This window comes from Myotis nattereri (genome assembly GCF_964212035.1).
Source record: "Myotis nattereri genome assembly, chromosome: 18".
NCBI classification, from domain to species: domain Eukaryota; kingdom Metazoa; phylum Chordata; class Mammalia; order Chiroptera; family Vespertilionidae; genus Myotis; species Myotis nattereri.
Genome location: NC_138093.1, coordinates 23,458,053 through 23,485,816, shown reverse-complemented (window position 1 = coordinate 23,485,816; position 27,764 = coordinate 23,458,053). Strand labels below are relative to the sequence as shown.

The following is a 27,764-nucleotide window of genomic DNA, read 5'->3' as shown; positions in this document are numbered from 1 at the left end:
GTGCCCTGCCAGCCGGTCAGAGCAGCACTGAGACTGGAAGGAAGGGGCAAGATCCTGGAGCAGGACCGAAGCTGCTCACATCATTTCAAGTGTGTACGTGAGAGTGCATATGTGTGTATGGGAGACTGAGATAGCTGAGCTTCTCTGAGTTGTTACTGTGGCAGGCACCGTAGGGATGGGACTGCCCCTGAGGAGCCCCTAATTGAGCCACAAACCGAATATCTTTGGTTTAAACTGTGAGCTTCCAAAGGGCCCCAGCATCGACAGATCTAAACCAACTGCATGTGCAGGAAATCAACTGTCATACCACTGGGTACAGAACAGGCGACTTCCAGATGTGTCAACAGCCACACCAAACTTGGCACGCCCTTCTGCCCCAGCCTGTGTCCTTTGTCCCTGCAATTCCTGGAAGGGTTTTCCTGCTGATTTCATCCTCATACTGCGGGCAGGACCACCCTGGGCCCTTCAGTCCAGGCAACTGGGAGAGCAGGCGTTGCTGGCCCAAGACCACCCCTGCAGAACCCCACGCAGCTGAGATGAGCAGAATTGAGGAGGGCTTCAACCAGCTTTCCAACCCCCAGGGGAGGGTACAATCAGACATGATGTCTGTTTCCACGCTAAGCCACTCTGAAGAGCTGGGTGTAATCTAAGACCCCAAGAAAGAGTTTGCTCACTTCCTTCATGATCTTTCTTGTCCACGTTCAATTAATGTAAAATTGGCTCTGCCACAAGCGGGAAGTGTGGGTAGTCTGCACTCCACTGAAGCTCAGGCCCCAAGCAAGCAAGTGAACCTCGGGAAAACAACTGGATTTAAACAAGCCAGTATCCTGTGGTTCTGGACCGAGATCCCAGGAGAAACATAAAATGGTGGGAAGAGCAATGTTCAGACTTTGAAGTCTTACCCTATTCAGCTCAATTCCTCACTCTGTCATTTACTAGCTTTTAGGTTTTAGGCAAGTTACTTAAACTCTCCAAATCTAGGTTTACTCAGCAGCAAAATGAGGACAGTACTTACCTAGTACACACAAAGCATATGTGTGTCTAGCATGGTGCTTGGCATACATTGGGCACTCAATAAATGTTAGTCTCCCTCCTCCCCATTGTATCTCTAAAATTAAATGCACTGGGCACTTTGTGAAGTAAGATGTGTGGTAAGCAGAATCATGCCCCCATCCGCACCCCACAAGGTGTCTCCATCCTAATCCCCAGAACCTGTAAATTAAGAGAATTAAAGTTGCAGATGGCATTAAAGGTGCTAATCAGTTGAGTAGAAAATGGAGAGATCATCCAGGATTATCAGGGTCTCGATTATCTAATTACCTGACCCCTGATCTGATCACGTGAGCTCTTAAAAGCAGAATAGGAAGGCAAAAAAGTGGGTCAGGGAGATATGACAAGAGAAAGACTCAACCGCTATCGCTGGCTTTGAAGATGGAGGAGGGAGGTGGCAAGCCAGGGACTGCGGCAGTCACCAGGAGGGGGAGGAGACAGCCGTCAGGTTATCGCTGGCAAGAGAATGGGGACCAAGAGCCACACTGCAAAGAAGTGAATTCTGCCAGCAAGCAGAGCAAGCAGGACACAGTGTCCCCTGGAGCCTCCAGGAGGACCAGTCTGCTGACACCGTGATTTCTGGCTGGTAAGACCCAGGCACAGGACTGAAAGGTAATAAACTTGTAGTCACTTGTTATGGCATCAAGAGACAAGTTAACACACCATACTATGAATACATAGATTTAACTTTTTAATAGAGCTCTATTTGGATAGGAAGAAGGATCCCCAATGGAATAACAATCAGGTGTTCTCTAGCTCGGGTAACTGGTCCTCAGAGAAGCCTGGATAGTCTTGATATTTGAACCCAGAGACAGCCCTTTCCTCCTGGCACCTGCCAGCAACAGAAGACACAACATCTGGGAAAAACTTAGCCTTGAAAGGTAGCTCTGCCAAACCACCCTACAACACGGGATAACACCTCAAGCTTAGAAGGCAGTGGCCCAGATTCTGCTGGAATTGAGAGAGGCTCCCCAGGTCCAGTTCCCAAGAACGTTTGGAAGAGGGGTGTGAGTTGGAGAGGGGAAGCACCAGATGCCATTGATTCCAACACAGGCAACTGGAAATAACACGATGACCCAGTAGGAGCCACAGCCCACCAGCCACTCAGAAGCGTGTCCTAGGGACACATCTGGCATATGTCATGGTGTCACCCATCCTCTGAGAATGTGTTCCCAACCAATGACAGGATGCAAGAATCCCCAAGGGCACAGGTGCCAACGAAGAACGGGGTGAGCAAAGAGAGAAGTTGGACCGGGGCAAATTCATAATTTATATTTCTGTGCACTTCTCGATTTAGGGAGCCAAGCCAAGTGCTGTGAACATGAAATGAGCATGGCATTGATCATCTTACTAATGCCTTGGAATCCTCAGAGTGCATCAGCCACCCAAACACCAAGAGCAAAGAGAAGCTGACAGCAGGAAGTCCAAGAATATTGTAGGCGTGTAGCCCCTACAATGAAACAGGGGTCTGCTGTCTTAATTAGATCAGCTCTAATAGCTTTACCATTAGGCACACTATTCTCACGCGCTCAGAATGCAACACTTGGGGTCAAGCAAGCCCAGATCCTGTGGCTGGGACCCACTTCGTCCTCCATTTCCGGCAGAGGCAAAACTAGGCTGTGATACAAGGACAGGGTGGCACCTGTGTGGTGACCTCACAGATGCTGAACCAGACTGGCTCCGGCCATACCCCTCTACCATCCTGGAAGTACCCCAAAGAACAGTGCAGTCTAGAAAGGTAAATAAGACTGCCCCATGCCCCAGACTCTGAGCAGTCAGCCCTGCTGGGAGCATGTAAGGAGACAGTCTGAAAAAGGATGCGATCTTACCTTGAGAGCCAGCTGCCAGGTGGGCTCCAATGTGACTGAGTGGCGGTCATTTGCAGAAAGAAGAATATGCAAGCATCCTTACCTCCCTCTTCTTCCTGTGAGTTCTGGGGGTGCTCCTTGTGGGGGGCCAGGAGCAGTATCATCTCCCAAGTTGCTGCGGATTCTCTTTGAACCAATGGAATTCAGGAGCCAATGCAAAGATGCCTCCCCTACACAGATGTCTCCTTTGCGGAACTTGGATGGTCGTTGCTGCGTGAACCACTAATACAACAAGTGAGGTGCGGCCGGAGCCAGGTTTGTCAAGTGGGACAGTGCTTAACTTTCTAACTTGGCATATTCCCCGACTCCTACCTGTGTGTGTCAGGCTCACCCCCTGCTTCGTTGAGGGCCCACTGTTCCAAGCAGTGCATCGGCCACCTTGGCCAGCGGACACCAGGCGGCCCAGCAGAAATGTCTGCAGTGAGTTGAGCTGACTTCCTGTGGTGGCAATCCAGCCAGTGTCTGCAGTTACTCCACCATGTCCCCGAGGGGCTTATCAAAGTACTCACCCAACAGAGCTGGCGTCCTCCAGGGCAAGGGAGGACTATGCTATTAAAAAGTAGGGTTTTTCCCTGTAGGGTTTCATGTGGGAGAGCATGAGGAAGTAGAGGCGAAGAGAGGGTTTCCGTTGCGGCCAGGCCCGGGGGGAAGGACACGAGGAGATTGCCAAGGGGCATTGCAGGTTGAATGAATGACGCGGCGGCTGCCTGGAGAGGCAGAGAAAGGGAAGGGGAGGATTGCTCCTAGGATTTCGGCTATAGCAACAGGGAAGAATGAGATGGAGAATGTGGGAAGGGAACCAGATATGAGGTGGGATGGGAGGAAGAATAGCTTAAGGAAGATCATATATTTTCTTTTTCTTTTTTAAAATATGTTTTTATTGATCATAAGACACATGCTCTCATGTGGGGTGAAATGTCACTATTAGAGCCAACTGGTTCACCACATTTGCCACCTCTTGTGGGGAGATGGGGGTAGAAGAAAGAGGACAGAAGGGTGTGGGAAGATGAGAATCAAGGACATCTGAGTTTACCTGAAGACTAAGAACCAGGACATGACCATGTCCTCACACTCCTTCTGGGATATTACAGAGCCAGGGCGTTCTGAAGCTGGAAGAGGCCTCTGGGTCCCCTGCCATCTGGTGACAGGGGCTGGCCCGCTCCCCACAGGGAAAGTAGGGAGGCAGGCCACTGGGAGGCTCTTTGGGGGCAGCTGGAAAGAGAAGGTTCAAGAACAAGATGGGGAACAAAGAGGAAGTCCTATGCCCTTCACACCTGTGCCCTTCTCCTCTAAAGCAACCCCCCGTCCCTGTGCCACCCTCAAAAAAAACAAAACAGGAAGCAGAGCTGCTATTCTTACAGCCCCTACAGCGCAGGCCAGAGCCCAGGTCCACGCAGCTCTCATGCTACGACTGCCTCGCCAGCACAGCTGCGAACAAGCAGACATGGCGATTCTGTTTCTGAGCACGGGACGAGACGAAACAGGCTTCCCTGACTCTCCCCTCCTCCTTTCTTCCATCCCAGGCTGCTTCGCGCTCCCCAAACAGAGGCTCTCCTACCGCCAGCCGCTGTCTCTGGCCCCTTTCCTACTGTGCTGCGGAGAATCAGGCAAAGAACACACAGGAGTTTGCCTCCAGCCCAAACACACTTGCAGCTGCCCACAGCGCCCACGTCCATGCAAGCCAGCAGGGCAGGAGGAGGAAGAGAGAGTCGGCACTCGGCACTTGTGGGTCCCTCCCAGGCCCAGTCAGCGGTGAGCTCCTCCCTCCAAGGCGATGCCTTGTAAGTTCTGAGCCCAGGCCGCACTGTGGCCCACGTGCCCGCGTTCCCCACGCGCTCCGGCAGGCAAGCCTGGCGCTAGTTTAGGGAGGGCAGGGAGGGAATGGCCACCCCATTGGGTTCTTTGACTGAGCAGGTATCAACAAACAAATGGCAAGGGCACTGAATCAATAACTTAACCAGTTAATAGTCGTCACGGTAAAATGAGGCCTCACCACTCCCTGTGAACACAGATTTGGCAGCCTCCCTGGGGACTGGGGAGCCTGCTTTTCCAGACTCGGGGACCAGCTGGGCAGCTTAACATCTGTGGCCCCGGACAAGGCACCTTCTGTGGAGAGCACGGAGTCACCCTGGCCACCAACAAGCGGTATCAACTATTTAGGAACCGACACCGCTCCCTTTTGTCTCTCGCTACCCTGCAGGCATGTGCTCAGACCAATCACTCCCCCGAATTTGGGGGTGTTTCAGTTCCTACTGTTCTCTGGCTGACTGACAGCTTCTTTGACACACATACAACTTCCAGTCCACCTCCTCTGGGCCACCCCTGCCCGGAAGCATTGTGCTGCGCAGCACGTACGGGTATTTGAAAAATTGAAGTAAATTACAATTAATTTCCTTTGAAGAATTTCAAGACACCCGTGGGGAAGCAGGAAGCAGGGCTGGGACTCCGTAATGTAAGGTTTCACTCCTAGGGACGGAAGCTTCTCAGTCTTGGCTCCATCACCTCCTTCTGTGGACACGCACGACATTGTCCCCGTCCCGTCCCCTCCTCCTCCGCGCACTCACGCAACCCCCCAAATAGGAAGCCCCGCGCTGGAGGCCGTTTTCCAAAGAAAGCTTCTACCTGGTCACAGGTAACTGCCTGAGACTGTGGTCACCAAATCACGCTGAGATAACTGACGTAAAGAACTTCTGAAAAGTATAAAGCGTTCTGTAACTGTAAGTCCTGATTATTTCCTGTTGTTCATATTGTTGTATAAAGACTTGAACGCCATGTACCACAATCTGTTTAGAGTGAGCGTTCTGGGCATCTCGCTGGCACAGCCCCCTCCCTCTGTCCCCTTGCACTTAGTAGGCATGCAACCTATATTTGGGAGACCGGGTGAACTTGAACAGAACTCCACAGAGGTGCTTCTTGAATGGAAAAGATGCTGTCTCCTCACGAGGATGGGTTTGGCCTTCTTTCAGGAAAGTCTGTTTTAATGCTTTGCACCTGTGACCAGATGGTAGCTAGTACCAGACTGTCTCTCTGGGCTAGACCTATCTTTTGGGGGGAAAGATGCCTTGATAAGCCTCTTGCCAGGGCAAGCATATCTACAAGGAAAGCTGCCAAGGAAGTGATGTGATTAAAAGCATCCAGCAAGTGCCAAGAGCCTGTCACTGCCCATCACGGCGCTAGGTGCGGGAGATGTTGAGGTGAGTGCATGCAGCCTGGTCATTAGGGGCTCAGCCTCTAGACCGGAGAGTGACTGATAGTGCTGAGTGATTTCACACCATCTGCAACGTGGGGCAATCTGGGAGCAGGCAGGACACAACATCTAGCCCTAAGGGCCATCTCAAAGGCATGGCCTCCACACACTGGTCAGACACAAAAAACAAAGACACCACATTGGGAAAATATACTCTAGTCTTCTGAAATTAATGGGAGAAATGTTTCCAATCTGAACCTTCTTTGATTTTATCATGTTATTCTCTGGCCAGGAAATCCCCTGGGAAGAGAGGAGACGTGAGCCCTGACCTGGAAGGTGCAAAGGAATCACCTGCACAAAGAACAGAATGGAAAGTTCCAGGTAAAAGGAACAGATTGTGCCAAGTGTTAAAATGAAGAGCTTAGCATGTGGGAGAAGGGGATGGCCAGGGCTCAGGGGACAGAGGCACAGAGGTGAAGAGCTGGAGCCGAAGGGACAGACAGTGCCCAAAGCATAGCTTTACGGACCCTGGATGTTCGAATTTTGATGCGACACCAATAGATGTTCAACATACGTGTACAAAATGTTATAGCGTGTCCAGAACTCAGAGAAATAATTTACTTTGTAGATTACTGAAAACATGTCAGAAAAAAAAATTCTTGTTCATATTAGAAATAAAAAACTATATCTGGGTGGAAAAAATCCCTTAACAAGATACATAAAAATAGGATTTGTATAAAGGAAGGAAATTATAATATTTTACTGAAGAAAGTAAGAGAAGTTTTGAATAAACACCATGCTCCAAGATGGAAAAAATAAGTTTTACAAATGTCCTTTTTACCCAAACCAATTAAAGGTTGTTGCAATTCCCAACAAAATCCTTATTTTTTCTATTATTACAAAGTGACTCTAAAGTGTACTAAATGGGACTTTGCCTTAGCAGATATTCTAATACATTATAAAGCTAAAAATTAAAACAGCGTGGTAATGGGGAAATAATAGATCAATGGAACTAAATAAAGACAGGAACAGACGCTAATATACAAATTGTAGATGACAATACAGATACCATTAAAAAACAAGTGAAGAAAGAAATACTTGTTCAATGTACAGGGTACGCAACAGTAGGTTTACAACTGTTCATGTGGAAAATAATACAATAATTAATAAATAATAATATAAGAATAAACCCTGTTTCACATACTCACAACTGTAAACCTACATTTGCCCCACCCTGTATAGTGTTGGGAAAGTTGGTTAACCATTTAGAATAAAGCGGTGAATTAGTACCTAAGATCTTAAACCAAAATAAATTCCAGGTGGATTAAGGATGTATTTTTTTTAATGTATGTAAAACGTAAATGAATATTCCTCTGGCCTCAAGATGGAGAAGTGTTTTTTAAACATGAAGGCACTGGAATAAACAAAATAGGTCTTATTCCTTACAAATGTAACACTCCTATATATTTTTTTAAAAAAGGTTAAAAGAGTAAAAAATAAAGGAAAAATATTTGCAATAACAAAAACTTAATACTTTTAACGTGTAAAGAGTTCTGACAAATCAATAAGAAAAATATTGCTTAAAACACCCATTTTATTTATTTATTTATTTATTTTTTAAATATGTTTTATTGATTTTTTTACAGAGAGGAAGGGAGAGAGATAGAGAGTTAGAAACATCGATGAGAGAGAAACATCGATCAGCTGCCTCCTGCACATCTCCCAGTGGGGATGTGCCCGCAACCCAGGTACATGCCCTTGACCGGAATCGAACCTGGGACCTTTCAGTCCGCAGGCCGACGCTCTATCCACTGAGCCAAACTGGTTTCGGCAAAACACCCATTTTAAAAATGGAGCACAGGACATGAATAAATAATCCAATAAAGAAGACACACAAATGAGCAACAAGCATCCAATCATTAATAACCAAATAGGATACTAAGTTTATCTAACAATTTTTGGTTTTTTTCTATTTCTTTTTCTTTTCTCCTTGCTAATAATCACTCTTAGTAAGGGTACAGGAAAATTGTCTCTCACTGCTAGTGGAAGTATAAATTGGTGAAAACTTTCAGTAGGGAGCAATGAGATAATTTTATGCAGTCATATCGCTTCTAATAATTCCTCCTAAAGAAATACTCAGAACTACAGTCAAAACAGTATGTTCAAGAAGGCTCCCTGCGGTATCAGCCCCCCATAATTCATTCTCCACGGAGCAGCTAAAGAAGTGTTTTTAAAACCTAGAAGGCTTGCTGAGCTGGTAAAGGTACCTGCAGCACCTGCTACACATTCCTGCGGTGCAAATACTCTCATCGCGGCGGTTTCAAACCACCAATGCGATGTCACTCAACAGTTAGCTGGGAAGGGACAGCCATAATTGGCTCTCAGGAGCCCATGTGAGGCAAGTGACCACTGACTGTGTGTCACTCCAAACAGGAAACTCTCCAGTGGGTGTCATTTCCACTTTGCGATAAAGTCCACACTCCTTGCCCTGCCCACCAAAAAGCTCTCTATGACAGGTGGCCCCTGCCCACCTCCCAGACCCTCCCCACCCGCTCTTTGCTCGCTCACTGCTTCTGAATTTTGACTGAACTCTACCAAATTCACACCCACTTCAGAGTCTTCCAACTCACCCTTTCCCAGACCTCCTTGTCATTCAGGTCGCTATTCAGAAAGGTCCTCCCTGACCACCCTACCTGAAGTGGCCACCCCTTCCTTGGTTCAGTATATTATCTGGTTTAATTTTACTCATAGCCCTTGGCATTGCCTGAACTTACCGTGTCTATTTATCTTGTCTCTCCACCAAAATTTAAGCTCCATGAGCTCAGACACCTGTCTAAGCATGGCTACCCCGGCACTTAATAAGTACTCAATAACTATTGGTTGAACATTGATAAATTAGTTTATAATAGCGAAAAGTTTTAAAACCATGTAAATGCCCAATGATAAGAAAATGGTATAACTAATGCTTATTGATCATTTACTATCTAGGTACAGTGATAAGCACATTATATGCTCACCTCATTTAATCTATGCAAAACGCTAAGGGGTGAGCATGTTTGTGATCCCCATTACACAGATGAGGAAATACCCAGAGAGGTTAACTCATCTGCCCAAAGCCACACAGAGCCATGTAAGTAAATCACACCCAAGGCCCATCAAGGTCCTCTAAGGTTCCAGGGTGGGGAGTGGAGGCTTCCCTTAGACCAGCTGTGGTAAAACTACGGCCCGCGGGCCGGATCCGGCCCGTTTGAAATGAATAAAACTATTGAAAAAAAAGACAGTACCCTTTTATGTAATGACATTTACTTTGAATTTATATTAGTTCACACAAACACTCCATCCATGCTTTTGTTCCGGCCCTCCGGTCCAGTTTAAAAACCCATTGTGGCCCTCGAGTCAAAAAGTTTGCCCACCCCTGCCTTAGACCAATGGGGATAGGAACATGGACATGCTGGTTGCAGGTGCTCGGTCCGAGCTAAAATATAATACAACTAGAGGCCCAGTGCACAAAATGCATGCACAGGTAGGGTCCCTAACAGCTGCCGGCTGCTGGCCAGGGCCTTCCTTCATTTCATACCGCCCCCTAGTGGTCAGCGCATGTCATAGCGAGCGATCGAACTCCAGGTCAGTCAAACTCCTGAGGGGACACTTTGCATATTAGACTTTTATATAGATAGATAGATGATATAGATATAGATATAGATATAGATATAGATATAGATATAGATATAGATATAGATACTTCCTACTTGTAGTTCCCCTGGTCAAGAGCTCTGTGGGGAGGAAGACTGAGAAGCAGGACAGGAACTAAGTCTACCTGCATCCCTCGCTTAACAACAGCATCATCGCACCAAACTCTCCCCTGAATGTCAACCATCAGCCATTATAAATCAGGGTTTCAAACAATATTGGACAATGTTGTTCTACTGCTCCCAGTATAATGACAAGTAAAAAAAAAAGCAGGATAGGAAACTATATATTAAAAACCAATTTTGGGGGGGGAGGGGGAAGAAATAAATAACATGTCTGTATGTCACATATAATGCTAAAAGGACCAGAGGGGAAAACACACCAAATGTTAGCGGTGTTTGGACTGGAGGAAGTGGATGCTGAGTGATTTTTACTTTCTTCTTTAAACTCTCCCATATTCTCCGATTATTTCCCAGGGAGTGTGTCTTTGTAATGAGAGAAAAATCTGTACCATGACATGTTTGTAAATGGCTGAAGATTTTACAGGCAACGGAAGCAAGACTGAGAGAACATTAAACGGCCCCGATCAAACAGGACTGGGAGGCAGCACCCAGGGCTTCCCCAGGGCCAGGCAAAGGGCAGACGCGAGGGACCAGGCTTCACACGCTTCATCTGGGGAAAGGCAGGGAGGAAACAGGTGAAGGTGAGGAATAATGACGGGCGGGTTACACGTCGAGGGTCTTTCCCTCCCTCCACCTCGGAAAGGAGGTAAATTCCAGGGTAAGATCATTTTTTAGGTCCCGGGACCCAATTCCGATGTGTGTGTGGGAAGAATGATCCTCAGGCCACCAGCTGGAGGACCTACAAGTCAACGCAGTTCTCACACTTTCAACCAGGAGACAGCATCCGATTCCACAGGTTAGGGGTTCAGTCCACAAGACACCCCCTCAGCCCCTCCCACTTCAGATGCCGTGACAAATCCAGGCTGTTACCTGTGCTTCTGGCCATCAGAGGTTCCCATGCTCTCCTCCTCGGGTTGGATTGATCTGCAACAGCAGCTCACAGACTTGGAGAAACAATTTACTTCCTAGATGCCAGGCTATGAGTAACACACCAGGTCTGCCTAATTCCAAGGACTCTCAGCTCTCACTATGCTGGGAGCACCTGCAGGGAGCCGGGGGGCAGAGATCCTCACAGGCCAAGGTGAGGAGAGACTCAGACCCCCACCGAGAGGCTCCACCCAAGAGGCGCCAACCGTCTGCACAGGTGTGGGGAGGGCTCAGAGCAGAGAGGCAAGCACTCAGGGGAGCAAGTCCCCGCTGGTGTTCCAGAAGGTTCTGGCCAGGCCCTGTGCCTCTGCTCAGGGGCGAGGCGGGGCTGCAGGGATGGAGGGACTCGACACCCTCCCTCTGCGTGGTGCCCGAGCAGCCAGGCCAGCAGCATAGGGGATTCTGTGACGTGCCCGTCTCCCCCAGGACAGCAGGGCCTATGCCCCAGCCGCCGGCATGCTGTTGGCACAGAGGCCATGGCTGTCAGCCGCCTGGGAACTGCCCTGGCTGAGGCTGGCCACCTGCACTAAGGCCATGACACCTGGTGGGACAGCCTGCACACAATGACTGGCCAATGAGGGGACAGAAAGGCCTGGCCTCTTTGATGTAACTGAGGACGACTCTGAAAAGGCATTCAAGCTTCGGAGTCCGCAACCGCCCGACCATGAGGTCACCCGAGGTCTTCGTTGAGATGCATCACAGCCCAACTTCTCCCTCTGCCCAACCCTGCTTCCTCCCTTCCTCTCTCCAGGCATTGATCCCGAGAGCCCCCCAGTATACATCTGCCATGCTCACCCCTGTCTCCCAGCCGGTGTCCGGGAGTCCAGCCTGTGAGAAGCAGGCTCACCCTCCCTGCAGGATGTGGGGGGAAGGTAGGCATCCTGGGCATGAAGGACAGAGGAGAGGCTGACACAGCCTGGCCCTCGGCGCCCATGGCCCAGTGGAGGAGGAAGCGGCACCTGCACCCCGGCCCAGAGGAGGTGGCTCTGTGTTTGGACTCATGGCCCCAAAGTGGCTCCACGACCCACATGGGGAGCATGGGGAGGAGGCTGAGTCCCAGCCAGGAGGCCTGAAAGGTTTCATCTGGGTCCATCTGTCAACCAGCTTGCAAACATGGAAAAGGGTGATTTTTATTTGACGGGTGTTTACCTCCATTACAAACTAAGATGAGCTCTAGATAAGGAGGGATGAAGGAACTGAGGCCCAGAGAGGTGAGGTGACTGACCCAACACCACCCAGCCTGCAGGGGCCAGAGTTGGGATGGAAACAGCAGCTGGCCTTACAACCTGTGCCCTTGACAACAGCAGTGGGGGTGCCACCTCCAACCCACAGTGCAAGCAGTGCCCAGAGAGGTGAAGAGGCTTGGCCAGGCCCAATGGTGACAGAACCTCTCTAGAGCAACCCCCCCACCCCCGTGAGCCGGCACCGTGCACTGCCAGGTCTCACGTTACACACCCTGGAGTGTGTGCTGGGAAGGAGGGCCATGGGGTGGGAACGGTACTTGTGTGCAGTGATCTTCCTGGGCCTCCTCCCCCGAGAGGGAGCCTGTGGCTTGAAGGCTCCTCCCTGAGACAACTCCACCCAACACCGCTGGGCGCGTACCATTCACCTGCGGCAGAACCGGGATCACTGACCTGCCGTGTGGGCCGGAGAGCAGCACGTGCCATCGGCACCACCTGGACACTGTCCCCCATGCCGGCCCCACCCCGCCCGCTCCCATGGGCTCCCTGCACCAGGCAGCACGCAGGGTTCCCTGGAGGAACTTCTGAACTCAGCCAGCCTCTGGCCAGGCCGCCCCCAGCCCACCCAGGGAGGCTCCGGGGCTCTCCCCTCTGCGCCGGATGCCACAAGCTGGGCCCCACGCGTCCAGAAGCGTGGCTCTGGCTCGGGATGAAACCGGAGCTGCCAGGGTGCTCATTAGCGCGCCGGAGAGGTGAGGCACACCGGCTGACAGTTACTGACTCCATCGCTCTGTTTCCTGCTGGCAGATTATTAATTCATGGGGCCTCTCAGAGGGGCCGGAGCAAGAACACAGGCTGCGAAAGTTCACATTTCAATCTGAGGCCGAGATGACAGGAGGGGTGTTGGGGAGGGGCGCCAGGTCTCAGGGGCGAGGGCACGGTGTGGGCAAGCCTCCTCCTCCGCAGCCGCTTCCAGAACTCTGTCCCACAGAACTGAAGGCACAAGGGGGCGCCCCGGTGGAATGACAAAGCCAGCAGAAGCGCCCCCTGGGAGTGGCAGCGGCGTGAGTAACGGCAGGTCAGCAGGTCAGCGCTAAGGAGCACTGCGCAGCATTAAAGAGACGGGTGGACATCTTTCCAGAGCTGCCAAGGAGACAGTGCTAATTTTTTAAAAGCAAAAGAATAAAAGAAAAATGCAGACCTATATGTCTAATATGATTGTCACGACAGATGGAAAAGGAGGCACGAGTCTTTTTCCAGCTTAAGAAACGTGGGAAAGAGAGGAACCACCATGGATGACGTGGACTTGACCTCAGTACCCAGGTCAGGTATGTCAGGCCGCCTCCAGGAGCACTGGCCCCAAGTACCAAGGATCTCTGCTCTCTATGAACAGAAAGGGAATTTACCTAACTCCTCCCTGTACGCTCCATAAACTTGGGAAGGGACGTAGGCTTCCTGTCTCTAAGGTCAGCAGGCAGGGAGGTGACAGTCTGACAGGAGCAGTGGGCTGGGTACCGGGATGTGTGCAGCACTAAAGAGGGTCTGCACAGAGGTCCCAGGTAACGGACAGAGGGAGGGAGGGAGGGAGGGAGAGAGGGAGGGGGGAGGGAGGGAGGGGAGGGGGGAGGGAGGGAAGGGGCCAAACATTCCCAGCTATGCATTTATTCATCCCTTCTCCACTTTGGGCTTTGAAGAGAAAAAGAGGGAGAGAGAGAGAGAGAGAGAGAGAGAGAGGGAGAGAGAGAGAGAGAGACAGGTCGGGTAGGAGTGGGCCCGGAGCAGTCCTCCCCAGGGTGCCGGGCTGAGAGGAGGCGCAGCCACAGGGAAACAGCAGAGTCTAAAGAGCACAGCAGACTGGCCGCATGGCCTGGGCATTGCACTTCTTTCTCTGTGCCTCACTTTCTCACCTGAACATTCAACGAAATTTATGTGAGATGGTGTTTTTAAAGATCTTGTTTATCACAGTGTCTAAAACAATGCAGTACATTGTGTGTGTGTGTGTGTGTGTGTGTGTGTGTGTTCTTCAGCACTGAGTATTTCTTTTTCTATATGTGTCTTCATCCATCCAGTGACACCCGAAGAAAACCACCCTAGGCTCATCTCCAACCATGCATCCGGGTGAGCTCTTGGGAAGCCCTGGATGAGACTGGAATCCCCGGTTCTCACCCTGCTCTGCAAGGCCCTTCCACCTTCTGGCTTCTGTGTCCTTACCTCGGACATGATGGGTGACCCCTAGGCTACTCCTGGGTTCCAGCTAGGTAACATTCTGTGAAAAGCTTCCATGTGAGACATGGTGGGTGTAGTTCGCAGAAATGGCCACTTGGGGGCACCATGAAACAAGAAAAAATTTATCGAGAAAAAGAGGGAAAGTGGGACAAATTGTGCAGCTCACACTAGAGGGCGCCACTTTTCCCATTTTCTTCTACAAGGTGATGTAGGGAGAAGAATCTCTTCATAACTTGACATGTTGGGGAGGCTGAACAGTCTCCTTCTGAAGATACTCAGGCATGGCCCATGCCAGCCGAATGGAGGTGGCAGGGGTGGGGAGGAGGAGAGACTGGCTCACCAGCCCCTCAAAACAGGGATAGGACTCTAATGGTGCCATAAAAGCAAAGCACAGACATGGACTGGACACCTGGGCCCATCAGGACTGAGAGCCAGGGTGCAGTCACAAACTCTTCTCCCCTGACCCTCATCCTTGGTGTGACTTTGAAGGTAAAAACCAGGAGGACAGAGAAACACTTGACCCCGCTGAGCCCTGGCTCCGGGCACCATGCTCTGGAGAAAATGGAGACACTTCTGCTTTCTCTAGGGCCATCCAGTGGCTTCGGGAAGGAGCACAGGTAAGAGTCACCAGGCAGCGAGCGCAAGCGAGGGGCGGGGCGCCAGCCCAGGAAGCACACTGTTCATCTCCCCACCACGCATATCGTATTCTAGGGGAAGCTCTTGTACAGCTGCCAGGAGGTTTGAAGGAGGGAAAGGGGTAGAGAAAGGACAGTCACTGGGGACCAGACCTAGAAAGAGACCCTGTTTTCAAATCCAGGAAAAGGACAGAAGAAGAAATTCAAAGATGTGTGGTGACGTTTCCCCCAAAGGCCCATCATAAAGCCAGTCTCCAGGAGTCACCTGAACTGTGTCACTTGCCAGGGGAAAGCCCAGTTGTCTGGATTCTCGGTGGCTTCCTGTTCTGCTCAGAACCCTAAGACGGCAGGGCATACGCTCCAGGTCCCTACTTGGCTCCGTTCTCAAGCGTGGAGTTGGCTGGTGATAACCGCGCTGCAGGCGCACGATTCCTGTGTTCCCCGGGCAAATGTTCAGGTTTCTGCAAGTCTGTCCTCGTACACCCCGGAGAGCCTGAAACGCCTCATCGCTGAGCCAGGGGGCTGGACCTTCCAGGGCTGCAAACTCGGGTGCCTAAGTCACACTCAGATGCTGGTCCTCAGTGAATGAGCCCTGTCTAAGGCAGTGGGGAGTGGGGGGGACTTCAGTGATGTGGAGGTTCCTGCCCCCCTAAAAGCACTGACTCTTTACCATGTGCCGGTCACTGAGTGTTTCCTCATTTGATCCCAAGAGCAGCTGGGGCCACCGTGGTATACGCTGATCCCAGCCCCGACTGCCCCCTCTGCGCCATGGGCTTCGGCGCCCCCTGAGGCCCTGCCGTAGAGACAGCGATGGCAAGTGCAGGGTCCCGAATGCGAGGAGGGAGACATCAGGAGAAAACAACCAAACACAGGACTACGTATTTGACATGCTCTTCAAAGCAATTCAAAAGGCTCGCTGGGGTCGCTCACAGAGGGGGAAAAACGAGGTCAGAGAGTGAATATTCTTCCCAAGGCTGAGTAACATGGTCCAGGGGTGATCAAACAAAGGTGTGGAGGAGGACGGAGCCCAAACAACCTGGTTTGCACAGCCCAGGGGCTGACCTGCTCTAGACCTAGGCCCCTGGTGTCCTGAGCTCCCTGGAGAGACCTGGCAGTACGTCTTGGGGCTGTCATAGGTGGGGTGAGCATCTATCTCGTATTCATAACCAACCCAACTGCTTGTTTAGCATTCACTCACCCACTCATTCACTCATTCACTCATTCATTCATTCACAAGTACTCACAGAGAGTCTAGGTGCCAGGCACTGCTCCCAGCACTGGAGCTACTGGACAAGGTTGTGTGACACTTCCACTCTTATAGGGGAGACAGTCAATTGCACAGGGCAATGTGACCCAGAGTTACCAGCTGCCCATTTTAGACTCTGTGGTGAAGGGCAACCTCTCTGAGGGGGTAGCGTTTAAGCCGAAGTCTCAGTGACAAGAATGGAACAACCTTGTTAAGAGCTGGAGAAAGAACGTTCCAGGCAGAGGGAGGAGCCAGGGCAGAGACACAGCAGGCTAGGCCTGGCTGGGAAGAAGGTCAGTAAGCAGAAGCACAGGGAGCAAGGGAGAGCCATAGCAGTGAGGCCAGGAGTCACTCAAAGACCACATGGTGGTAGAGGCTTGTGAGCCAGGGAAGGCGGCTGGGATTTTTCTCTGAGTGCAAAGAAAATTATGTCACAGATATCTGATTTATATTGTTCTCAAATGTCCCTGTCTATTGTGTGTACACACACATTCCTGGTTACAGAGAAGCAAAGATGTACGGAGAGATGCCAATTAGGAGGCCATTGCAATGGCTTAGAAGAGAAGGCAGCCGTGCGGATGAGAAGTGTCCAGACTTGGAATATGTTTGGGAGATGTGTTGACAGGGCTTGCTGACGGGTCAGACGTGGGAGGAAGGGAAAGAGAGAAATAAAGGATAATGAGAATCTTTGGCCTGAGCAGCTGGGTAGATGGGGAGGTCTGAGGGGGCCAGGTTGGGTCAGTAGAGGACCAAGAGCTTTGCTTTAGCCAAGCTAAGCTTTAGATGGACCACAGCGTGAAGATGCCAGGCTGGCATCTGGCTACAAAAGTCAGGGTTCTTAAGAAATCCACCTTCGGGAATCATCTGCAGATACGTGGACCTGCTTGAGGTCACCCAGGAAGATGCGGCAGGAAGAGCAGGGGCCCTGGATAACCCCGAGGTTCACCAGCATTTTGAGGACCCACACCAGCATGTCATCGAATGAATGTGGTTGCAATTGGCAGCACACCTGCAAGGTAAGTACAGTGGGGCCTTGACTTACGCGTTTAATTCGTTCCGAGACCGAGCTCGTCAAGGAGCTCGTTAACTCAAATTACTCGATCAACTCAATGCAAAAAATCGGCGGAGAGACAGCTGGTACCTCAAAAAACTCGTTAGTCGGGACACTCGTAAGTCAAGGCCCCTCTGTACTATTGCCCATCTCCACTCTAAACAGGGAGAGAGGTCCCATGGTTTACAGGTAGCACTGCTACAATCAAGCCCAACTACTTACTATGAACAGGGTTCCCGCCATTTGCTGAGCGCTGTGTTGTCACACAGGGGCTACTGACGAGGGCAGAAAGTCCCAGGGGGACGAGATAGGCGTTGACGTCAGAGGTTCCTGATGTGAATCCTCTCTAAGGTGTGTGATACTGCGTGAGGACTGCAACTCATCAAGCCTGAGTTTCCTAGTGTGTAAAATCACGTTGTGTGTTTTCGTCTTGCAAATATCTATTAAGTGTCTATTACGTGCTGGGCAGTGCTGTAAGTGACAGAGACACAATGGGGAGCAGGCACGCTTCTCCGCTTTGCAGTCTGGTGGAGGATACGGATGTGTAAACAGGCAATTACAAGAGTGCGATAAGTACTATGATTACCGAGCCACCGCTTCCCACTTGATAGAGTAAGTTTTGCCAACCTACGCAGACTTGCGAGTTGCACAGAATTTCCTTCCTTCCAAATCCATACGCAGTAAGGGTTCCAGGTGAGATGTTTCTAGTCTTTATAAATTCCATTATAATATGCCACGCATGCAAAGCCCCTAGCACATAGCCAGTAGATGGTGGCAGTCATCACGACGACCTAGCACCACCTGTAACGCTGAGGCCTACCTTTCCTTCCTGTAAATTAGGAAGGATAACAGCCAGTTCGCAGGGTCATTGAAAGGGCCAGGTGAGAAAGTACATATGAAAACATGTTGCAAGCTGAACGGAATTATGTTAAAATACCAATAAAGCATGGTTTCATGCCCACTTGCTAAAACTTAAAACTTGGCACACAAGGGACACTTAGTGCTGGCCGAGAGGTCTGTAACCCACACACGGGGCCAGAGGAAATCTATTAAAAAGGTTCTTTGGCCCGGCCAGTGTGGCTCAGCAGTTGAGCTTCGACCTATGAAGCAAGAGGTCACCGGTTCGATTCCCAGTCAAGGCACATGCCCGGGTTGTGGGCTTGATCCCCAGTACGGGGCATACAGGAAGCAGCCCATCAATGCTTCTCTCTCATCATTCTATCTCTCTCTCCCTCCCCCTTCCTCTCTGAAATCAATAAAAAAAAACTTACTGGGTTGCTGTTGGGCTTTTGAAGGTTCTTTGGGAAATCCCAGCCTGCACAAGGAAGCCTGCTTTGCCTGAGTTACGGCCAGGAAAAAACACCCTTCCCGTGAGGCTCCTCCTCCCCTCTCACCTCCTCCCACTACCAGCTTTGGCTCCCCGCCCCCACCACCCTGCCCCAGGCACCAAATGCTGGAAACCTCCCAGGCCGGGTCCTTGTCTGCTTTGTGCATCACCAGAGTCCCAAGCCGGTGCTAGGGAGGCAGGATTTGTAAAGCTGCCGGGTGTGCCGTGGGCTGTCAGCTGTGTGGGCGGTGAGTGGGCCCTGGGGTTGGGGGGCAGGGACACTGACAGAGAATCCTTCCTGATTTCCTACTGTGGCTGCCTCTGTCCCAATACAGAGGATCCATCTATAGAACGAAAGTCAGAGAAGCCAGAGGCAGGAGACAGAAGAGAGGAGAAGGCTCCGTGGTATGCAGTAGGCACAGGGTCCTGAGCAGCCCTGAAGGGGGCAGAGGACAGACGCCCCACGCCCCCTGCTGACTGTTCAGGTGAAGGCCCAGGACACTCTGCTGCCTCTTTCCCTGGAAGCCAGCTGGCTGGAGCAGGTCTCCACCCCCCTCGGAGCACTTATTTCCTCGTTCTTAAAACAAGTATTTATTGTGAGCCAACTACATACGAGGCATTGTTCTGTACGCTGCTTTCAAGAAGCTTACACTTCAGCCCTGGCCCGGCCACCTCGCATTTTCTTTTCACCCCACTGCACTGGCCCTGGCCTGTCACCCTATGACACTGCTCCCACGGTCGCCTCCGTGTTGCCAGACCAGCCTTCCCTCCCCACCCTCATGGTATCTTCCCTCTCGGCAGCATCCCACATGCATGGCTGTGATGAGCTGCTCCTCTTTTCACGTCTTTGTCCCTGTGCTCTCGGGCTTTCTTCTGACCTCCCGGCCACTCCTTCTTAACCTCTACATGGCTCTTTCACCAGGGCCACTGGTCTCCATGGCTACAGTGAGGAAGGTTGATCTGGCCATTGCTCTGTCTGCCCTGCTCCACCTTCTCATGGACTTGCCCAGGTGAAAACACAGTCTCCCAACCATCCCCACCACCACCCCATGTAGGCGGCTGCTGTTAGACTACATATCCTTCAAGCAGCAAACGTTTAACTTAGAGAAAGGCGTGAGAGCTATTCACATAGTGCCAGTGGTGGTGAAGCTAGCTTTTCAGGGAGGACTGTAGGCATTCTCGAGCTAGGCCATATGACACATGGAGTGACAGGAAGAATGTGCAAGACAGTCTCTGGCCTCGAGTTGTCTTCCTGAGAGTCCTCGACAAGACGTAGGTGTATACAAATATAGTGCTTCTGAATATAAAGAAATCCCAGCCATCAGAGCTGCATGGGATTCAAATGATCATCCACTTCCTCCTATTCGTTTTCAAAGCCACGATGAGGTGACTTACTCGAGGTCACACCCCTGAATGGTCCAGGGAATGAGAACCCCAGCCAGTGCTCTTGCCATGGCATCTCAGTGGGTGGTTGAGACAAGAAGTTAAGGGCTGTGGGAACTGGAATAAAAGGCCCTATGCCATTGTGGTTAAAAGCATGGATTCTAGAACCAGACTGCCAGGGTTCAAATCATGAATCAATGACAAATCACAGCAACAATGCAGCAAGTCCTGGAGTGACCTGGGAAAGTCACTGAACTCCTCTGTGCCTCACTGTTTAAATGTGGACCATTGTTATACTACCTCACAGGAATGGTGAGGATTAACATCTATATATATAAATGCCAAGCAACCGGAACGACAGAATGACCAGAACGACCCACTGTTATGATGTGCACCGTGGCAGCCAACCAATCCGATCAGGGCCCCGATTGGCACCTCCCAACCTCCCGTGGCCCCTTCCCCAGGCCAGCTCCACCCCCGATTGGCCACCCCACGCCCTGATCAGCCCCCCCACCCTGTTGGGGGTGGGGCCAGCAGGCCAACTGCCTGAGTCCCCTCCCCCTGGCCAGCCCTGCCCGATCGGTCCCCATCGGGGCAGGCTGGCTGGATCCCACCCATGCATGAATTCGTGCACCGGGCCTCTAGTGAGTTAATAATATAGGTAAGGTGCTTAGAATGCTGTTGGCACTGAGAGAGAGCTGGTAAGGTTTTATAGACTAATGAGATCTGTGTGGGTGCCCAGTGACTCTCTGAATCCCAGGATTCAGGCACGCATCCGGGCTCAGTGAATGAATGAATGAACTAACACACAGCACAGACTAATACCCACAGGGAAAGACCACCAGAGGCCAGCTCGTCGACTCCTGTCCACTGGAACCATGTAGGTGGGTTCCAGAATGACCACCATGATCAAAAAGCACCTGTTGCTAGTTTCTTTGCCCTTGATGGCATCTCACAGCTCAACAATCTAAGGCAGGAGGCGATAAACACATACAGACCACAGGACACGCAAACACGCAGAATAAACACTGGCACCCAAAGGACAAAACAAAGCCCTGAGGTGTGGGATAAACCTGGGGAGACTGAGAATTAAAGGAAATATTATCTTCCTCCAATGTACGACTCCTGGGAATAAAAGCCCAAGTTCTCAACGGGCACAAATTAGGTGAAAGGCGGCCAAAGACAGAACATAGATCCTTTTGCTCTGTACAAAAAGATCAGAGGTAAAGTTACAGGCGTGGATCTTGGTCAATCTTTTCCATCCACTGAAGACTGGCCCCAAAATGTAATCATTCACCCAAGGATGACATCAAAAAGAGCAGGGTCAGCCGCAGCTCCAGAGGAAAGACGGGACAGATGACTCTCATTTTGGTGGCTTCTCCGAGATTTACAGAGCTCCTCTTTTCAGGGAAGTCAGTGCGGAACAGACCCCCCTCCTTTCTCCATGGCTCTTAGTAAACTAGGTGTGTTTTGGGGAGCAAGCTTGACTCACCCCATCTGACAGGCGTTGACCTACAGCCGGTTAGTGACAAGGGGGGTGCCCGCAGGGGCCGCTTTAGAGACACACGCATCTGTCTCGCTGGGCCCTTTTCCGAGGGAACCCCCGACCTGATCCCAGGCAGGGCCTTGCCCACTGCCGCTCCTCCCTGGCTGCCCAGCTGGGCTGCTCCCCGGACCGCCCCCGCGCCCCGAGAGTACTCACTCCCACTCCTTGCGCCGGGCCTGCGGGGTGCTCTGCATCTTGTGCGCCTCGTGGGCCTTGATGATGTCGCGCTGCTCGATGAGGCCCCCACGCCTCCGCTTCATCACCTCCGGGCTCACGGGGAGGAAGGGGCTGGAGCCGCCCTCCCAGCCTGGGCCCTCGCCCTCCTGCACCGGGAAGAAGTTGTCGAAGCCGGAGGCGGCGGTGTGCGGGGAGGCCGGCAGTATGCCCACTTCCTCCGAGGCGTCGGCCTCGAGCAGGGCGCACTGCTGGGGTCGCCATGCCTCCTCCTCGGGCAGAGCCAGCACGTGGCGGTGGCGGCCCGCGGACCCTGGCTCAGGGCTCCCGCCTGCAGCTGGGTAGGGGGTGGGCTCGGGCAGCCTGCGGCCTGGACTCAGTCCACGCATCTCGGGCACCATCACAGAACATTGCTCTGCAGGAGGGGGGGCGGGGGGGAGCGGGGTAATGCAGGAGAGGCGTGGGGGAGGGGAGGGGAGGGTTGGGCACAAGGGAAATAGAGAAGAGAAAAGGGTTAATGCCATTGTCCTCCAGAACAAGACCCAGACATGTTCACAGGAAGCGATCAATGATGGCTGAACCCAGGAGCGCCCAGTGCACCAGCCAAGCTGGCTGCCAGAGGCCGGGTACCAAGAGCTCAACACAATCGACTTGACTTCTGCCCCATAAACGTCACAGTCTAGTGCAGAAGACAGGGGTTAAAGGAATTATCAGATGCAACAGACACACGTCTCGGGTGCTGCTCTCCGAGTGGAGAATGAGCACCAAAGGCTTCCCTCGCAGCCCTGGCCCCGAGGGCTAGCTGAGGTGTCCCTCCCGCTGGTGGGGAGACTTTCTCCCCATGCCCTGCTGCCCTCACTCTCTCCGTGCCAGGCCCTGGGCACACCCAGATAAGCTGGATTGAGCCCACGGCCTCTCTCGGGAGAAGCAGGAAGAACTATTCTGACCACACAACATGACAGGCTATGACTGGGGTGGGGCTGTGCCTACCTGAGCCCATAGGGACGCCTCAGACCATCGGGGGTGGTCGGGAGGGCTTGGTGGAGGAGAGGACCCCTGGGCTGGGTTTCAACAGAACTTGCCGGGTGAGGGACAGGAGAGGATCGCAGGCGAAAGGCAGAGCGTGTGCCGAGAGGATGTAGGGAACCCAAAGGATTCGGAAACAGTTCCCACAGCAAGCCTGAGGTCGGGGACAGTCCTTATGGCTTGAGAGGCTCTGAACTTGCCAAGGTCCAAAGATACCTGCTCACTGTCTCCCTCCATGCGAGGAGCCCAACACCTCAATTCCCAGCCTTTTCCCCACCCACATTCCGAACCAGGCTCCGTGACCACACACGCACACACGTGCCCTTGCCTCTAAGAAGTGCCCTGTACTCAACACACTCGGAGAAGCCCCGGCGTCCAGCTCACTCACCCAGTGCTTCGTGAGCACCCACTCTGCACTGGGGAGGGGAGGGGCCGTCCCCGAATGCTGTCCTCCAGCCCCTGACCCTGCCTCCCCTGGTGACGCGTCCTCCATGGGGACGTGCTGGTCAGCACTACACACTCGGCCACCCGGGCTGGGCCAAGCGAGCAAGGGGAGAAGGAGAAGGAGAGGGTCCCGCGTGAGCTCGGTGGGGAGCAGGAACGCAGGAGCATATACATTACGAATCCTGCAAACAGTTGGGCGGGTCCCTAGAAAGAGTGATTCATGCTCCTCACGTTGTCATTCTGTCTCAACTGCGCTTGATGGATTTTAAATTTATCCTTCATTCCCACGATGTTTAAATGTCTCTCCCCCACCACACACATGCACGCAGCCCTCCCTGGTTGGCTCCCACTCCCTCCCAAGCTTTAGCACCACCAGAAACTCGAGCGGCCTCCTCTCCCTCCTGGCCCTCCACGACGAAGGCTCCTGGGCCACCCTCCCGGCTCTCACCAGGCCCCCGGGACCTGGCCCTGTGCCTCTGCCTCCTGGCCCATCGCACCCTCTCTTCCCTTCTTGGATCCCCCTTCCCAGACACTGTGCCAATTTGAATTACATCTTTGCCAAAATTATAGCAGCAATAATATGCACGGCAGAGCTCCCGTTTCAACGGAATCAATTTTACGAATATCAAAACATGAAATTATCTCATCTTTCCTTTAAGAATTCCTGTTAAACAACCCTTCTATTATTGATATAAATGCTCATCAGGGAAATCTGTCGCCCCTACCGCCTGCCAAGCCGGCCAGTCCCCAGGTCTGGCGATCATGTAGCTGAGAGAGCAACTACTGTCTCAGGCAATTTAGACAAGACAGAGCTAGGTATTCCAGGGAAGGACACGTGAATCTACTCTACACTTAGCCTATCCCCACCGCTGGCCCCTAAATCCTAGCATTCCTTGAGTTCTTTGAGATCAGGGATTTGGTCTTATCTTTCTATATTCAGCACCCAGTATGGAGTCCAACACATACTAGGCTGTTGTGGTGATCACTTGTACCAAATATTCTGGTTACCCGCCTCCTGGGCACATAGTAGGATGTACTTCCTGGCCCAGGATGGAGGGGCAGGGTCATGTGATCATTCTGGCCCCTGAGTTGGGAGTCACTTCGAGGCTAAGCATTTAAATGCCAACGAGAGCCCTTGAGACCTAGAGGATGTCAAAGTATTTCCATGAAGGACCAGATAGTAAATATCTGAGACTTTGCAGGCCATGCCATTTCTGTTGCAACTATTCGAATTCTGCTGTTGTAGCATGAAAACGACCAGACAGTACGTACATGAATGTGTGGGACTGTGTTCTGATAGAACTTTATTTATGAACTCATGTATACTTCTCACTTTCAACTGCGTCTCTTGGGCTCCATTGCTGTCCCGCCGTCTGTGCCCAGCGGAGCAGGTTCTACAGAGCACCAGGAAAAGGAGAGCATGAAGACCCACAAAACAGAGTCGGGGTGCCCACACCACATCACGTGAGGAGCTTGCTGAGGGCAGAGTGGCTGCTGTGGCCCCACCCCCAGGCCCTAACCCAAGGAAAGCAAGCCCTACTGCTTTGAGATACTGGCCCAGGCGCTCACGAAAGCCCCAAGGGCACCTGTCTTTCTCCCCTAACTCTCGCTTTCCACCCACCTCTCTCCTCATTCTTTTTTGCTATATTTGGCTAATGAGCAGGGGATGGCACTTTAAATGATGGGGCCCTGAGCAGGAAAAGGGCCTAGTGACACAATAGCAATGCAGCAGCCCCATCAACTCTTCCCATGCTTGTCGGGCTCCTGGGGTAGCAGGGAAGGGCTCTCCTCCACCACCCAATCCCTAGCACCCTGCGCGGCCAAAGGCACGTAAGCCAGTAGTGAGAGTCCCTCCTGCTCTACATCTTCTCCTCTCTCATCCTCCCACAAAGGAAGATTTTCCGTCTTTGAGCCAATCAAAGATATCCTTTGATATCCAATCAAAAATTTTCATTTTCGTTCACCCCGTTTGGGTGGCTTAAGAAATAACGGCCTGTGTGTCTCCTTGGCCAGTCTGTGCCTCTCAGGCCCAGTAGGTGAGTCCGCCATGTCCAGGACATGCATTTGCCTCTCTCTCTGGGTGCATGCCAACCCCACTCCTACCCCTCAATGCTCACTTTCCGATTCCTCCAGAACATGTACATCCTCCAGCCACCTTATGAGAAATTAATACACAAGGGAGTCAGCGAAGTTTATGCCCCTGTGAATGTACCGTCTTCAGACTCTGAAAGTTTTGGGTCCAGCGAGGAGGAAGGTGTCTCCACTGTTCATCAGGGGGCCTGGGCTGGGAGACAGGGGGCGGAAATGGCACTGGTGCTCACTCGCAGACGAGTGGTGGACACACAAGTGTCCCCTGAGCTACATCCTGAGCAATCTGTTGCCCTGCCTGCCCTGGGCAGGAAGAAGGCAGAGGGTCCCCATTTCCAACTGGGGAAAAAGAAAAACCACAAGAGGGGAGCAATTTTTGTGACAGGATACTACACAGCTAAGATACCATGCTGAGTTCCTGTCTACCAGTGATTGTCTGGAGAGGAGAGCTGGCATAGTAAATGGGCTTCCTGCTCAGAGAGGAAATGCTCCTGTGCAGAAATGAATGCCATGTGGGCATTTTTCTTACCGGAGCCAGCTTGCTGCCCCACCACAAAGGAGGCGTAAAAGTGGGGCTGGCTTTTCATTTGCTGTGACCTCCTATGGCTGTAGTTCTTGAGTGCACCTCAGAGTCACCTACACTGCTTATTTTAAAAAGCAGCCTGGCCCTAGCGGGTTTGGCTCAGTGGATAGAGCAGCCGCGGGCCAGATCCGGCCCGTTTGAAATGAATAAAACTAAAAAAAAAAAAGACCGTACCCTTTTATGTAATGATGTTTACTTTGAATTTATATTAGTTCACACAAACACTCCATCCATGCTTTTGTTCCGGGCCTCCGGTCCAGTTTAAGAACCCATTGTGGCCCTCGAGTCAAACAGTTTGCCCACCCTGGGATAGAGTGTCAGCCTGCAGACTTAAGGATCCCATGTTCGATTCCAGTCAAGGGCACATACCCTGGTTGTGGGCTCGATCCCCAGTAGGGGGTGTGCAGGAGGCAGCCAATCAGTGATTCTCTTTCATCATTGATGTTTCTGTCTCTCCCTCTCCCTCCCCCTTCCTCTCTGAAATCAATTAAAATATATTTAAAATAATAAATACATAATAAATAAAAAGCAGCCGCATGGGACTTCCCTCCAGAGATTCTCACGCAGTAGCTCTTGGGTGGGCTTAGGAATCTACATCCTATATAATAAAACTCTAATATGCAAATCGACCAGAGGAACAACCGGTCGCTATGACACTCAATGACCACCAGGAGGCAGACGCCAATGCAGGAGCTGCCCCCTGGTGGTCAGTGGGCTCCCTCAGGGGGAGCGCTGCTCAGCCAGAAGCTGGGCTAGTGAGTGCAACGGCAGTGGTGGGAGCCTCCGCGACAGTGCTAAGGACACTCGAGGGATATCCGCCTGTGGGCTTAGGCCCACTCCCAAGGAGGCGCAGGCCAGGCTGACGGACCCCCCCACCACCCTCCAGTGCACAAATGTCGTGCACTGGGCCTCTAGTATTTAATAAGCACCTGTTTCCCCTAGGAATCACATCTTGATAAACACTGTCCCCAAAGCAGCATATAGTCCTGAGAGGTTGTGCTAAATTTGTAAGAGGTGTCATCTTGGGTGAATTAGGATGTTAAAGGCTCCAGGACAGTGCCCCTCTCACCCATTTTCAGTCTAGATCATGAAGTTACCCAAAATATCAGGATGAGTCCTAAACACTCCCCCCAGCCACACACACACACACATCCTGCAAAATTCTCCTCCCCTGGACTAGCGTCCGTTTTTGCCCACCCCACAATCCTCCCTATATATCTGTGTTGTTATGGTGACTGTTCAGGGATGGGCTAATGCCCAAAAGCAATTTGACAGGCTGGTGCATTTTGAATGCAAACCAAGAACCAAGGAAAACATTCTGCTTCAATTTAGTGGAGTGATCACTAAAACCACCAGAGCCCCTGTGGGGGTGGGAAGAGCCCATGATCTGGTGTCAGTCATGCTACTGGCTAATCAAGTCACCTTTGGTAAGTCACTTCTCTCTGGGTCGGTTTCCTCACCTGAACAATGACAATATTTTACCACCTACAGAAGTCTGCAGTGAGAATCAATTAAGACAACATCTGGGAAAGAACTTGGAGACTATATGTTACTACAGAAGAAAGAGTAGAGATTGGGAGCCTACATACTGGAACAAAGGGATGATTCACGCCCGGACAGGATGGAGGAGGATGGTGCAAGATTTCACCATGCCACTCAGAGCAATGTGCAATTTAAAACTTATGAATGCTTTGCTTCTGGGATTTTCCATCTAACATCTTTGGACTGTGGTTGAATGCAGGTAAGGGGAACCACAGAAAGCGAAACCATGGCTACAGGGGAACTACTGGACTCGACTCTGCCTTTGAAGGGAAAAGCAACCAGAGACAATTCATGAACAAAGGGGTGTGGCTGTGTTTCCATGAAACTTTATGAGCAAAAACAGGCAGTGAACACCTGAGCCTAGAGCTTCAGAGCTCTCCACTAGCCTTTTTCTCTCCAGCCCAGAGACAAAGAAAAAAGAAGAGCATGGCAGCCTGAGCAAGAGGCCTAGACGCCAGACCTAGAAAT

At 51.6% G+C, this 27,764-nt stretch overlaps 1 protein-coding gene across 1 annotated transcript in view; it reads right to left on the bottom strand.

Annotated features, from left to right (window-relative positions):
* The window catches only part of CACNA1E (calcium voltage-gated channel subunit alpha1 E), a 420,129-nt gene that overhangs the window by 293,271 nt on the left and 99,094 nt on the right, over window positions 1–27,764 (bottom strand). The window contains exon 2 of the mRNA XM_081111805.1: window positions 21,596–22,028. Coding sequence (XP_080967931.1) covers window positions 21,596–22,014 — 419 coding nt within the window. The 5' untranslated portion in view covers window positions 22,015–22,028. The remainder of the gene's footprint in view (window positions 1–21,595; window positions 22,029–27,764) is intronic.